General features: G+C 42.6%; 1 protein-coding gene across 6 annotated transcripts in view; it reads right to left on the bottom strand.

The window, feature by feature from the left end:
- Nucleotides 1-13,757, bottom strand: part of LOC137638775 (uncharacterized) — a 36,255-nt gene that overhangs the window by 1,276 nt on the left and 21,222 nt on the right. For all 6 annotated transcript variants that reach the window (XM_068371136.1, XM_068371137.1, XM_068371139.1 and 3 more), the window contains 2 exons: nucleotides 11,416-11,556; nucleotides 245-475 (listed from right to left, as the gene is read on the bottom strand). In XM_068371136.1, the coding sequence (XP_068227237.1) occupies nucleotides 245-475; nucleotides 11,416-11,556 (372 nt within the window). The remainder of the gene's footprint in view (nucleotides 1-244; nucleotides 476-11,415; nucleotides 11,557-13,757) is intronic.

Raw genomic sequence — 13,757 nt, forward strand, 5'->3', positions numbered from 1 at the left:
GAAATAAAAGGCTTATGGGTAGCATCAAATGTCTTATGATTACATACACTACAGAAAAGACTTGGGTGTAAAACTAAAAGCAAATGATTCATGCCACACTTGAGATAGGGATGGCTCTAAGGGGATGTCACAATGAACAACTGTAACCAGAAAATGAAGGGAAATACTAGACCTAAACCTGTTGAACAGGAAAAATAAACTATCCCATTCAGAACCACACCAGCATTGAAATTTTGAGACTTACCTTGATGAGATGACAAGGAGAGGGAAGAGTTGTTTCTTCCAGGTGATGCAAGCATAATTGTCCACATTCGTCGAACCTAACCTTAGCAAAAATTTGACCAATATCACTTGTGGAATATCCAGGTCTTTGTTTGGAGCTGCCAAACCTTTCTAGTTTCCCCGGGGTAGCATAAACTCTTCCTCCTTCAATGGCTTGCAGTAGTGGCTTTCTTAGCTTTCGAAAGTAGTCAATCTAAAGAGAATTGGTACCATAAGTATTTCCTTAAGGAACTTAATACACTATGTGAATTTCAAAGCTAATTTTTCAATATTAAACTTACCCGATAATCATGTAGCTGTCAACTCCGTTGCCCGACAGAATTCTACGAAAGGGATACGCCAGCGATCACTATACTAGAAGGGGGTGTACTCACCAGCGCCACCTGTGGCCAGGTACTGCAGTACTTCTTGTTGACACCACCTCAATTTTTCCTCTGTCGTGCTTCCGGCAAGACGTTCATGGATACGCTTATAATTTTGAAGTATTGTTCACGGTTTTTGGTGAAGTATTGCTCTAAGATTTCAGCTTTCGCTATACTGGAAACTTTTCTATTAGCTTAGATAGCTTTTATTTGATTTGATTAATGGTTAACGATCTTTGGCTTTATTTGGAATCCCCCTTGTCTAGCTCTTTGATTCAAGATGTCCGACATTTCTCAAGCCCCTCCCCATAGACGATGTAGGTCTTGTAATAGGCGTATTCCGAAGGCCTCGGTTGATCCTCACACCGCTTGTTCCGACTGTAGGGAAATAGCCTGTCAGTTGGAAGATCGATGTGAGGAATGCGCCGGACTTTCGGAACTTGAGTTTGTTCGATTCCTTAAATATACCACTAAGTTAGAGAGAGAGAGAGTTAGGAGGAGTTCTGCTCGCTCTTCGCTTTATTCCTCACCTCATGATCCTCAACCTTTTCCTCCCCCTGTAGTGGCTACCCCCGAACCTACTATTTGTGCTCAGCCTGATATGTCCGATGTTTTGCGTGCCATTCAGGCTTTAGGTGACAAAGTGGAATCGGTAGTGAGTGACCACAAGTTCCTCTTGGCGGACGTCAAGGAACTTAAGGTCAAAAGTGCAGTGGGAAGTGGTAGTGCCAGTGCGGTGCCGAGTGCTAGTGTCAGTGCGGTGCCGAGTGCTAGTGTCAGTGTCAGTGTTGTGCGTGAGGGTACTTCTGTGCGTGCCAGTCGTCCTCCCAGTCCGGGACCTCTTGCAAGCTCCCAAGCCCAGGGGAGAAGCAATGTCGAAGGGCAAAAGGGTTCGGCAGGCCTTGATCGGCGCACAGAAGTATCCTCGGTGGTTGCGGGCGTGTCTTACAGAGACCGTCACTCCCACCCGCAGACGATTGAGCCCTTATTTTCCTTGTCTGCAGAAGAAATTTCGGGGAGAAAACGCTGGACTCAGGTCTCAAGACCTCTTAAACGTAAAGTCCAGACCTCAAGAGTTCAACAACCTGGATGCAGTCATTGGGTTAGCTCTGACTCTCCGCAGTCATCAGGTGACTGCACACCTAAGAGAGGTAAGGCGATGCCTCAGCAGACCTCATCTTCTGTTAAGGCTTTGCCTCAACAGACCTTATCGTCTGTTGATCCCAAGATGACTTTGCTGCAGTCCATGCAGTCGCAGCTTGCGGTCTTAATGCGTGAGTTTCAGGCAGAGAAAGTAACACCTCCTCCTGCGAGCGCTCCGCCTCACCGCAGTCCAGGCTGCCTGACGTACGAAGTTGAGGTTCCTCAAGCTACCTTACCGCGTTCGGAGTTGCCAGTTACCAGCGTTGTGCAGCAACCTCCACCTTCCTTAAGGCAACCTCAACAATGGGAACAGGAGTCTTATGCCTTACATCCTCCTCTTCCTCTTGCGGTTAGACCATCGAGGCAACAACCTCTTGAGGTACGACAACCTCTTCCATCCATGAGGCAGCCACCTCAGCTCTCGCTGCAGCGACCTCAACTTTCCTCAAGGCGAGAGCCTCAACTCTTGAGGCTAGCACCTCAAGAACCTCAACTCGTGAGACAGGAACTGCGTTCTGCGCAGCCGCTACCTCAACTCTCGCAGCTCACACCTCAAGAACCTCAACTCGTGAGACAGGAACCTGCTACTGCGCATCCACCTCAACCCTTACAGCAAGCGCAACTCTTGAGACAGGAAGCTCATGCTAGGAGTCAGCCACCTCAACGCATGCACCTACCCTCCTCTACTCTACTTGACCAGTCTTTGCAGCCTGAACCTCAGGTTTTAATTCAGTCGCCTCTCTCCACACTTGCTCCTCAGACCGCCGCAGAACCTCCTTCTTCCCAACCTCTTGACTTTGTCGTTACCAGCCCTCATCCTCTTCAACAGAGACTTGAGGATGAAACCGCAAGTGTTTATGCACCCGCTTGTCAAGATTCTGCTGTTCAGCACACCGCTGTTACTTTACCTCTCGCTTCGCAACACTCTGGTGATGAGGTTTCTGAGGAGGAAGCTGCGCACCTAGATGATCCCTCTTCGGACGTGGAGGAACCCAAGTCTTCTCCTCACTCCATTGACTTTCGCAAGGTCCTGGCTCTTTTCAGAGAGGTATACCCGGACCATTTTGTTTCTGCTACCCCCCGCTCTCCTCCATCTGAGTTTTCGCTGGGCATGCAACCTGTTAAGTCGGCCTATACTAAGCTCGTCTTTGCTAGATCCTATAAGAGAGCTTTAAGAATGTTAGGGGATTGGTTGCAGTCCAAACAGCAACTAGGGAAGACTTCTTTTATGTTCCCACCTACTAAGCTGACTTCTAAGGCGGGCGTATGGTATGCCACAGGAGAGGAACCAGGCTTGGGAGTCCCTGCCTCTGCCCAGGCTGACTTCTCAAGTTTGGTCGACTCTCCTCGTAGATCGGCGATGAGGCGCTCTAAGGTCTGCTGGACCTTTTCCGATTTAGACCACTTCTTAAAGGGTATATTTCGTGCCTTTGAGATTTTCAATTTTCTCGACTGGTGCCTGGGGGCCTTGAGCAAGAAGACTACCCCTGCGGACAAGGACTCAGCCATGCTTATAATGTCCTGTATGGATAAAGCAATTCGGGATGGGTCCGGCGAGCTTGCATCAATGTTTGTTTCAGGAGTACTTAAGAAAAGGGAGCAACTTTGCACTTTTCTTTCTACTGGCATCACATCTTGTCAAAGGTCTCAACTACTTTTTGCTCCGCTTTCTAAGTTCTTGTTCCCCGAAGAGCTTATCAAGGATTTGTCTGCGGCCCTTATTCAGAAGAACACTCATGACCTTGTGGCCTCTTCAGCTCGTAAGGCTAAGGTTGCTCCCTCAGTTCCCAGAACTTACCGCACCCCAGTGGCCGATACTCCTGCTACAAGGTTTATTCCGCCCTTTCGTGGCAGAGCCCCCAGCCGAGGAAGTACCCGTCCAGACTCTTCCAGGAGCAGGTCTAGGAAAGGTCCCAAGACTTCAAAAGGCAAACACTGACTCTCCTCCTCTCCAGACAGCAGTAGGAGCCAGACTCAAGACCTTCTGGCAAGCTTGGGAAAGAAGAGGTGCAGACGCCCAGTCTGTCAAGTGGCTAAGGGAGGGTTACAGGATACCATTCTGCCGCAAACCCCCTCTGACCACTTCTCCCATCAACCTCTCTCCCAACTACAAGGAAAAGGACAAGAGGCTAGCGTTACACCAGGAGGTGTCGCTCCTGTTACAGAAGAAGGCAGTGGTTATGGTCCGGGACCATCAATCCCCGGGCTTCTACAACCGTCTCTTTCTGGTGGCCAAGAAGACAGGAGGTTGGAGACCGGTGCTGGACGTCAGCGCGCTCAATGCTTATGTCACCAAGCAGACGTTCACTATGGAGACGACGAAGTCGGTCCTAGCAGCGGTCAGGCAGGAGGACTGGATGGTCTCGTTGGATCTGAAAGACGCTTACTTTCACGTTCCTATTCATCCAGACTCCCAACCTTTCCTGAGATTCGTTTTTGGAAAGGTTGTGTACCAATTCCAAGCCCTGTGTTTTGGCCTAAGCACAGCTCCTATGGTGTTTACGCATCTGATGAGGAATATTGCAAAATTCCTCCACTTATCGGACATCAGAGCCTCCCTTTATTTAGACGACTGGCTGTTAAGAGCCCCCACGAGTCGTCGCTGTCTGGAGAGTCTCAACTGGACTTTGGACTTGATCAAGGAACTGGGTCTATTAGTCAACTTAGAAAAGTCCCAGCTCATTCCCTCCCAATCCATCGTTTACCTGGGAATGGAGATTCGGAGTCAGGCTTTTCGGGCTTTTCCATCGGCCCCAAGGATAAGCCAAGCCCTAGAATGCATCCTGAGCATGCTGAAGAGGAACAGTTGCTCGGTGAGACAGTGGATGAGTCTAACAGGGACCCTGTCATCGTTAGCCCTGTTCGTCGAGTTAGGGAGACTCCACCTCCGCCCTCTCCAATTCCATCTAGCAGCTCATTGGGACAAGGATTTGACGCTCGAAGCAGTCTCTATTCCTGTCACCAAAGAGATGAAGACCACTCTCTTGTGGTGGAAGACCAACATCCTTCTCAAGGAGGGTCTATCGTTAGCGATTCAGACCCCCAATCTTCATCTCTTCTCGGACGCATCAGACTCGGGCTGGGGCGCGACCTTGAACGGACAGGAATGCTCGGGAACATGGAACAAGGAACAGGAAACGCTCCACATCAACTGCAAGGAGCTGCTGGCAGTTCATCTGGCCTTAATGAACTTCAAGTCCCTCCTGCTAGGCAAGGTGGTGGAGGTGAACTCCGACAACACCACAGCCTTGGCTTACATCTCCAAGCAGGGAGGGACCCATTCGAGGAAGCTGTACGAGATAGCAAGGGACCTCCTCATTTGGTCAAGAAGTCTAAATCTCACTCTAGTAACGAGGTTCATTCAGGGCAACATGAACGTCTCAGCAGATCGCCTAAGCAGAAAAGATCAAGTCATCCCCACGGAATGGATCCTTCACAAGAGCGTGTGCAACAGACTTTGGACCTTGTGGGGTCAGCCTACGATAGATCTGTTCGCCACCTCCATGACCAAGAGGCTTCCTTTGTACTGTTCCCCAGTTCCAGACCCAGCAGCAGTTCACGTGGATGCTTTTCTGCTGAATTGGTCCCATCTCGACCTTTATGCATTCCTGCCGTTCAAGATCATCAACAGAGTCATTCAGAAGTTCGTCTCGCACGAAGGGACACGGCTGACGCTGGTTGCTCCCCTTTGGCCTGCAAGAGAATGGTTCACAGAGGTACTACAATGGCTGGTCGACGTTCCCAGGACTCTCCCTCTAAGAGTGGACCTTCTACGTCAACCTCACGTAGACAAGGTACACCCAAACCTCCACGCTCTTCGTCTGACTGCCTTCAGACTGTCGAAAGATTCGCTAGAGCTAGAGGCTTTTCGAAGGAGGCAGCCAGAGCGATTGCCAGAGCAAGGAGGGTATCCACTCGTAGAGTCTACCAATCCAAGTGGGAAGTCTTCCGAAGCTGGTGCAGAGCCAATGCAGTTTCCTCTACCAATACCTCTGTAACCCAAGTAGCTGACTTCCTATTACATCTAAGGAATGAGAGATCCCTTTCGGCTCCTACGATTAAAGGGTACAGAAGTATGTTGGCTTCAGTTCTCCGCCACAGAGGTTTGGACCTTTCTTCCAACAAGGACCTTCAAGACATCCTTAAATCTTTCGAGACTTCTAAAGAACGTCGTTTATCCACTCCAGGCTGGAATCTAGACGTAGTCTTAAGGTTCCTTATGTCTCCTAGGTTCGAACCTCTCCAGTCAGCTTCCTTCAAAGACCTTACTCTCAAGACTCTTTTCCTCGTCTGCCTTGCAACAGCTAAAAGAGTTAGTGAGGTTCACGCCTTCAGCAAGAACATTGGGTTCGCATCTGAATCTGCAACATGTTCTTTACAGCTCGGATTTTTAGCTAAGAATGAACTTCCTTCACGTCCTTGGCCTAGATCGTTTGAAATTCCTAGCCTTTCCAACATGGTGGGTAACGAGCTAGAAAGAGTTCTTTGCCCTGTCAGAGCTCTGAAATACTATCTTAATAGGTCAAAACCTATACGAGGACAGTCAGAAGCCTTATGGTGTGCAATCAAGAAACCTTCGATGCCTATGTCCAAAAACGCAGTTTCGTATTATATAAGGCTTCTGATTAGAGAAGCCCATTCTCACATGAAGGATGAAGACCTTGCTTTGCTGAAGGTAAGGACCCACGAAGTGAGAGCTGTAGCCACTTCGATGGCCTTTAAACAGAACCGTTCTCTGCAGAGCATTATGGATGCAACTTATTGGAGGAGCAAGTCAGTGTTTGCATCATTTTATCTTAAAGATGTCCAGTCTCTTTACGAGAACTGCTACACCCTGGGACCATTCGTAGCAGCGAGTGCAGTAGTAGGTGAGGGCTCAGCCACTACATTCCCTTAATCCCATAACCTTTTTTAACCTTTCTCTTGAATGCTTTTATTGTTGTTTTTTGGGTTGTTACGGTAGGCTAAGAAGCCTTCCGCATCCTTTTTTGATTTGGCGGGTGGTCAATTCGTTCTTGAGAAGCGCCTGGGTTAGAGGTTGTGTAGAGGTCCTTTAGTATGGGTTGCAGCCCTGTATACTTCAGCACCTTAGAGTTGTTCAGCCTCCTAAGAGGAACGCTGCGCTCAGTAAGGAAGACGAACTTATTAAAGGCAGAGTAATGGTTCAAGTCGACTTCCTTACCAGGTACTTATTATTTCATTGTTATTTTGAATAACTGATAATATGAAATACGGGATACTTAGCTATCTTATAGTCATGTACACTGGTTTTCACCCACCTCCCTGGGTGTGAATCAGCTACATGATTATCGGGTAAGTTTAATATTGAAAAATGTTATTTTCATTAGTAAAATAAATTTTTGAATATACTTACCCGATAATCATGATTTAATTGACCCACCCTTCCTCCCCATAGAGAACCAGTGGACCGAGGAAAAATTGAGGTGGTGTCAACAAGAAGTACTGCAGTACCTGGCCACAGGTGGCGCTGGTGAGTACACCCCCTTCTAGTATAGTGATCGCTGGCGTATCCCTTCCGTAGAATTCTGTCGGGCAACGGAGTTGACAGCTACATGATTATCGGGTAAGTATATTCAAAAATTTATTTTACTAATGAAAATAACATTTTTCAACTGTGAGTTTAATATTCTATAGTACAGTAAATAGCTTACCATTCACTGTACTGAGTGCCATTCATACCCATGGGTGTAATGTATTAGAGTAATCGGAAGTAAATAGTAAAAATGGCCTGTGTTGAATTGGGGTCCCCTAAGAAATGTATTGTAATAAACTAACAGCTGATGGGTTGGTATGGAAGAGAACAAATGACTGCATGCCCTGCACAGGATGACTGGATGAAGTCCAGCTTAATTGCAAGTATTATTTACTTGGTTTATATAAATAGCACTTCTTCACCAAAGCTGTAGGCAGTTAGAACTTCAATATCTGTATCTTATTGTTTATTTCTCAACTGGGCAGTAGTATGATGATAGTCGGATCATAGTCGATGGAGCCAAGATCAGCACGTCGCATGACTTTGAATTGACGAGCTCAGGCTCGGAGAATTCTTGGTCACTTCACCGCCAAAGACTAGTTCTAAAGCCAACTTTAACAACTTTGACTGGGTTCAATGATTTTGTTGGCGTCTGTAATCTCTTATACTGTAGGCCACAATTGGCATTGTTGTACTGCATGTGATCAACCATGTCTCTTGCTTGATCTGTCTGACCAAGAAACAGTGCTCCTCTAATCCGTCATCATATACCTTAACTATCTTCAGACTTAGCAACGGACTTACAGAAGCCAGTAATGAGAGCAGAATGGAATTAATGTTGTTAACAAACATGATACACAATGTTTTTAAAGGAGTTCCAAAACACTAAAACTTGGCCGTAGTGTTCGAGGAACTTTTCTCTAACTTTCCAATTATTTTGAAAATTAAACCATTTAGCAATCAACATATAATGGGCCTTGTTTAATATGATTAAAATGTGACTTACGATAGAGGCGGTCAACTGGACGTAATGCACTACAGTCAGCCCTTGTTTTCGTGGGTTAATTCTTCGCGATACCAAAAACCTTGTAACCTATTAAAAAAAATCACATATTTGCAGGTTCGTGATAAGTACTCTTACAGCCCAATGATTTCAAACCAACCTCACTTCTTTGCACAGCACGACAGATCATCTCTAGCTCACTTGCCCTCAGTCTTGCATTGTCTCACTGCATGTGTACATCATCCGCTTCAGTCCTTTTTGTGCAGAATCACATTTTGATGTAAAAAACTTTTACATATCCAGCTTGCTTATAGTGATTTAGTATAAAATGTGATAAAACATTATGCTTCCTCACGCTTCAAACAGTTGACGGGGCTTCAGACTTACTATGTAGAACTTCATATTTAAACGGTTAGTGGTGTTTTACTGATACATTGTCTTTTAATTTTAATTGTATTTGTTTATTCATACTGTAATACTCTATTATTATTGTTATATTAACTACTGTAGGGTACTGTATACAAAATACCATACAGTATTTTACAATAGCAATGTAATATAGGCTAAATATACGGTGAGTTTAAACAGCACTAGTCGATCTGCCGAAACTAGTGAATACTTACGAGTGTTATCTTCGCTAATTAAACTGTACTGTAGTTATAAGACTGCTTAGATATTACACTTATATTAGAAAGAAACAACAGTATTTTGCTGTTATAAGTATCCCAATGACTAGTGTTACTATTTGAGTACAGTACAGTTGGCTTATTGTGTACACTACTTTGTATATACTGTAAGTGTACATGTACTGTACACTTACTGAAATATGCTCATACCTTAATACTGCACAATATCTCTACTGTGATAGGAATCAAGTAAAAATGATATTATGGAGAACAGTGGGTTATTTAGAGTATTAGTCAACTACACGTAGGCAGTGGTCAGTGAGTTGGTAGGTTAGGAGTTAGCTCACCTTAGGTTAGCAAGTATTCGCAGATTCTTGGTTTCGCACCTGTCTGTGTTACTTAATGCCGAGAGAAGGGTTGACTATCTGTTTAAATAACAGAGAGAAACAATCCCATCCTCTCGAGTAACGGTGTATAGCTGAACTGATGCCAGCTCTATGTTCCTTCTCAGCTTGTCTAGCTGCCCTAAGGTGCTCCCGGAAAGTTGGCGCTGAGACAATTTTGGAAAAAGTTTTAATCTGTAATTATTTTATTGACTATGATAGTGTGTTTTTTGTTAAAAACTATAGAAAAATACTTAATGGAATATAAAAGTATGATATTCATTTGTATAGAATAAATTATAAGAGAGAGTCTGCAGCTCACCAGCCCTTATAGACCACCTGCCACTGTTACTGGCAACTTCTTATCTTTTGATTTATAGTTCAACTGCAGGTTCTTTTTCTCCTAGAAGCACATGGTTGCTGAATGGCCTTCCAGGCACAAAATCCTAATCATAAATACAGAAGTAATGTCACACTACTACCACCTAAAATATATTAATGTGTGACAGGTACGTTCGATAATTAATTACAGGAATCTGGATATATATTGGTGTACTTATTCACAGCTGGAATATGTCCTCTAAGAGTTAGTGTTTGAGAACAACTGCAAGCAATGTCAAACTATATTGTTATGCAGACTTTTTTTTTTTTTTTTTTTTTTTTTTTCAAATTTCCAAGTCAGTACAGTAGTAATATATCATCTGTATGTAAAAGAATATGGCAATAATTAATCTTATTGATCCCATGAATGATAGTGACCTCTGTCACCGTAACTAACGCCATGAGGGAGGCTCTAATAGGGAAAAATAGTTCAGTGAGGAAAGGAAATAAATAAAATGATGAGAAAAAATTAACAATAAAACATTTTAAAAACAGTAAGAGCATCAAAACAGATAGGCCATATATAAACTATAAAAAGACATGTCAGCCTGTTCAACATAAAAACATTTGCTACAACTTTGAACTTTTGAAGTTCACAGTAGCTGAAACCAGCTACAGTATATCACATAATGTAAAACTAAATAAATTTTGATTTTATAAAAATCTGCTTTAAAATAGGAACTGTCTTAATCTGATTTTATAAAAATCAAAATGGAAACTTTCTTAATCTGATTTTATAATTGATTAAGAAATAATGGTCTTCTACCTCTGTCTTTACTCAGTCTAAATACCAGTGTTCTGTGACAGGAAAAAATGAGGGGCTTCCCCTTCTTACATACATACATACATATACCAAGGCACTTCTCCCAATTTTGGGGGGTAGCCAACATCAACAAAGAAACAAAAACAAAAAGGGGACCTCTACTCTCTACGTTCCTCCCAGCCTAACAAGGGACTCAACCGAGTTCAGCTGGTACTGCTAGGGTGTCACAGCCCACCCTCCCACATTATCCACCACAGATGAAGCTTCATAATGCTGAATCCCCTACTGCTGCTACCTCAGCGGTCATCTAAGGCATCGGAGGCAGCAGCAGGGCCTACCGGAACTACGTCACAATCGCTCGCCATTCATTCCTATATCTAACACGCTCTCTTGCCTCGCTCACATCTATCCCCTTCTTACAAGTTGTTAATAATTAAATTATTAACAATTCAACTTTTTTGTCACCAATTTCACTTGGTTCTTTTACTTGCTCTTGTGTTACCAACTCAACTTCTGCCATATGTTTTTCAAAATTTACAGAACCGTACTACATACATATCTTAAAGCAGACAAAGAACCTTTGAAATCTGTCAAAATCTACTACCTGATCCCCCATTTTCAGTTATAAGCTAAGTCAAAGCAGAAGAAGACATATCACACGGTATGGAAAACAAAGTTTATATGAAGTATTTGTGAATTATAGGCATGTAGGTTTGTCTACTGACACCACCTATCAGGTCTACAGGGCATCGCAGGAGAGAGAGAGAGAAGGGGGTAAAATTTTTCCTATACCTTATTTTGGTTATATCGGTCACAAAGCTGAAGGCTTTGACTGATTAAGTACCAAATAATGACTACTGTACTGGGTAAGATTCATTTAAATAACACTTAATGGAGGTAATACTACTATGAATAGCCTACCCTGGTTAAACTACTCGATAACAATCGTGTCAACATAAGAAGAAAATCAAAACTTACTGTTAATATTCCAGGAACATCTTCTTCGTAAGCCATTGCAACCATACCTGGAGTAAGACTGACTTCTTCATTGTCTTCTGCTGCTCTGGAACTCAGAATCTCTTCTATGGCAGCAACTTCACAGTTCAATTTTTCCACAGCCTGTCCATAAAAAATTACAGTATCAAAGTTCAGTTACTGATGGAAACAATTACTGGTCGTTCTAGTCATTTAAAAGCCCTTCATACACTGTAATATTATTATTATTATTACTAGCCAAGCTACAACCCTAGTCGGAAAAGCAAGATGCTACAAGCCCAAGGGCTCCAACAGGGAAAAATAGCCCAGTGAGGAAAGGAAATAAATAAATGATGAGAATAAATTAACAATATATCATTCTAAAAACAGTAGCAGCGTCAAAACAAATATGTCCTATATAAACTATTAACATCAAACACAGATAAATCATATAAACTATAAAAAGACTTATGTCAGCCTGGTCAATATAAAAACATTTGCTCCAACTTTGAACTTTTGAAGTTCTACTGATTCAACTACCCGGTTAGAAAGATCATTCCACAACTTGGTAACAGCTGGAATAAAACTTCTAGAATACTGTGTAGTATTGTATTGAGCCTCATGATGGAAAAGGCCTAGCTATTAGAATTAACTGCCTGCCTAGTATTACGAACAGGATAATATTGTAGGTAAAATAAAAGGCCTTTGGCCTTCATTTAACTTTTAGAAATTTCAAGGACAACATCTACAGAAACACAATGAAAATTCTAAAATAAAACAGAAACATCACATACATCAGTGTATTCTATGAAGGTCACAGATTTACAAAACTGTTCTATATCATAATTTGATGTGATGTACTGTATGTACGGAAATAAAAATTATTTGCAAGAAAAATAGTCGCTGTAAATGTACTGTACAGTACAACACGCAGCATATACATCATTCTCTTATACGCAGATATCAAACATATGGTTCATGTAAATTATTGTGCGAAAAAAACTACTCTTGACCAGCACATGAACTTGTTCACAATTACAAGGTACAGGTATAATGCCTGCAATCCCTCTCTCCGCTACTTGCAAAATGGGTTAAATATTTTTCTCAATACAGTTGTATAATATTAATGCATGAATGAATCTTAAGCTACATTACAATTATAAACACATACTGTATACTGTATTTTGTTATCTGCTGTTAATTGGTTATAAGGCCCCAATCCAGATCTGTGAAATCTCTTTCATACGCGCATTTTTACTTATGGTGTAAATTCTATATGTGACAGCATATCCTGGACAAATATTCTATGGAAGGTGAAGGCACTAACATGCATGCACATTGTGAATGAGCAGGAAGATCCATGGGTTTCAAATTCCAATCCAGCTTATACTCCTTGTTATGGCACTAACAGTGAGCAAAATGAGGCAAGAAGGAGGAAAATTTTGACAAAGTTAAAAGATTTTAAATGTAATGGTTTCATGACAAAATATTTACTCATGTTGACTGAATTTCAATTCATGTTAGGAGGAATCAAGCTGCCAGAGCTCCAGACTAAACAGAGATAAAATTGACTGCCTTACACTCATGATGAATGGCATAAAGAGTTCCAATCTATAAACTATAGATGTGCAATAATGACAGAACAACTGTATATAGTACAGTACGGAAAGAAGTCTGTAAGAGTAAACCTTTTGGAAAAGTAACTCCCTTCCTTGTTAAATATGCTGTGCAGTCTTCAGAACCCTCCCTCCTCCTTAGCTTTGTGCATGGGAGCAGGACAATGGATTTTCACTTGGAAATAATGGATGGTATTTGTAGTCAAGGCGATTCCCCAGAACGACTGACCACAACTGTATTGTTGAATCTTTCGGCTATGTGATGATGCTGTAATAATGACATCACCTATAACTGACGGTGTTCAGTATTGGAGGTGCTGTGTCGAGTTCAAGAGTGCCTGAACTCGAAGGTCTCTAATATAAACACTGGGTCAATGCTTTGCATATTGATAAACTAGCCTTAGAGTAAGGGAGACAATATTTCTTTGGTATTTATGTTGTATTGGATTCTCCATTCTAGCCTGTCACAAGAAAGTCCTTGGAGATCACACAGCACAGCCTAAATATAGGTTTTACCTTTGTCAAAACCTATTTTTTGTCCTTTTTTCCATATTAGCTGACAAACTCTTTTTGCTCAGAGCCTAACTCATTCACTCTCCCAGCAGCACTAGTAGAAGAATCATATTTCATGCACTGCTTTGGATTTGTTTTTATGCACCGTTTTAACTGCATGTTCTTTTTTGTGTTTTTATTGCCTTTGTTCATCATAAAGATATTTTTTGCCGCATT

Source organism: Palaemon carinicauda, chromosome 3 (genome assembly GCF_036898095.1).
Source record: "Palaemon carinicauda isolate YSFRI2023 chromosome 3, ASM3689809v2, whole genome shotgun sequence".
NCBI classification, from domain to species: domain Eukaryota; kingdom Metazoa; phylum Arthropoda; class Malacostraca; order Decapoda; family Palaemonidae; genus Palaemon; species Palaemon carinicauda.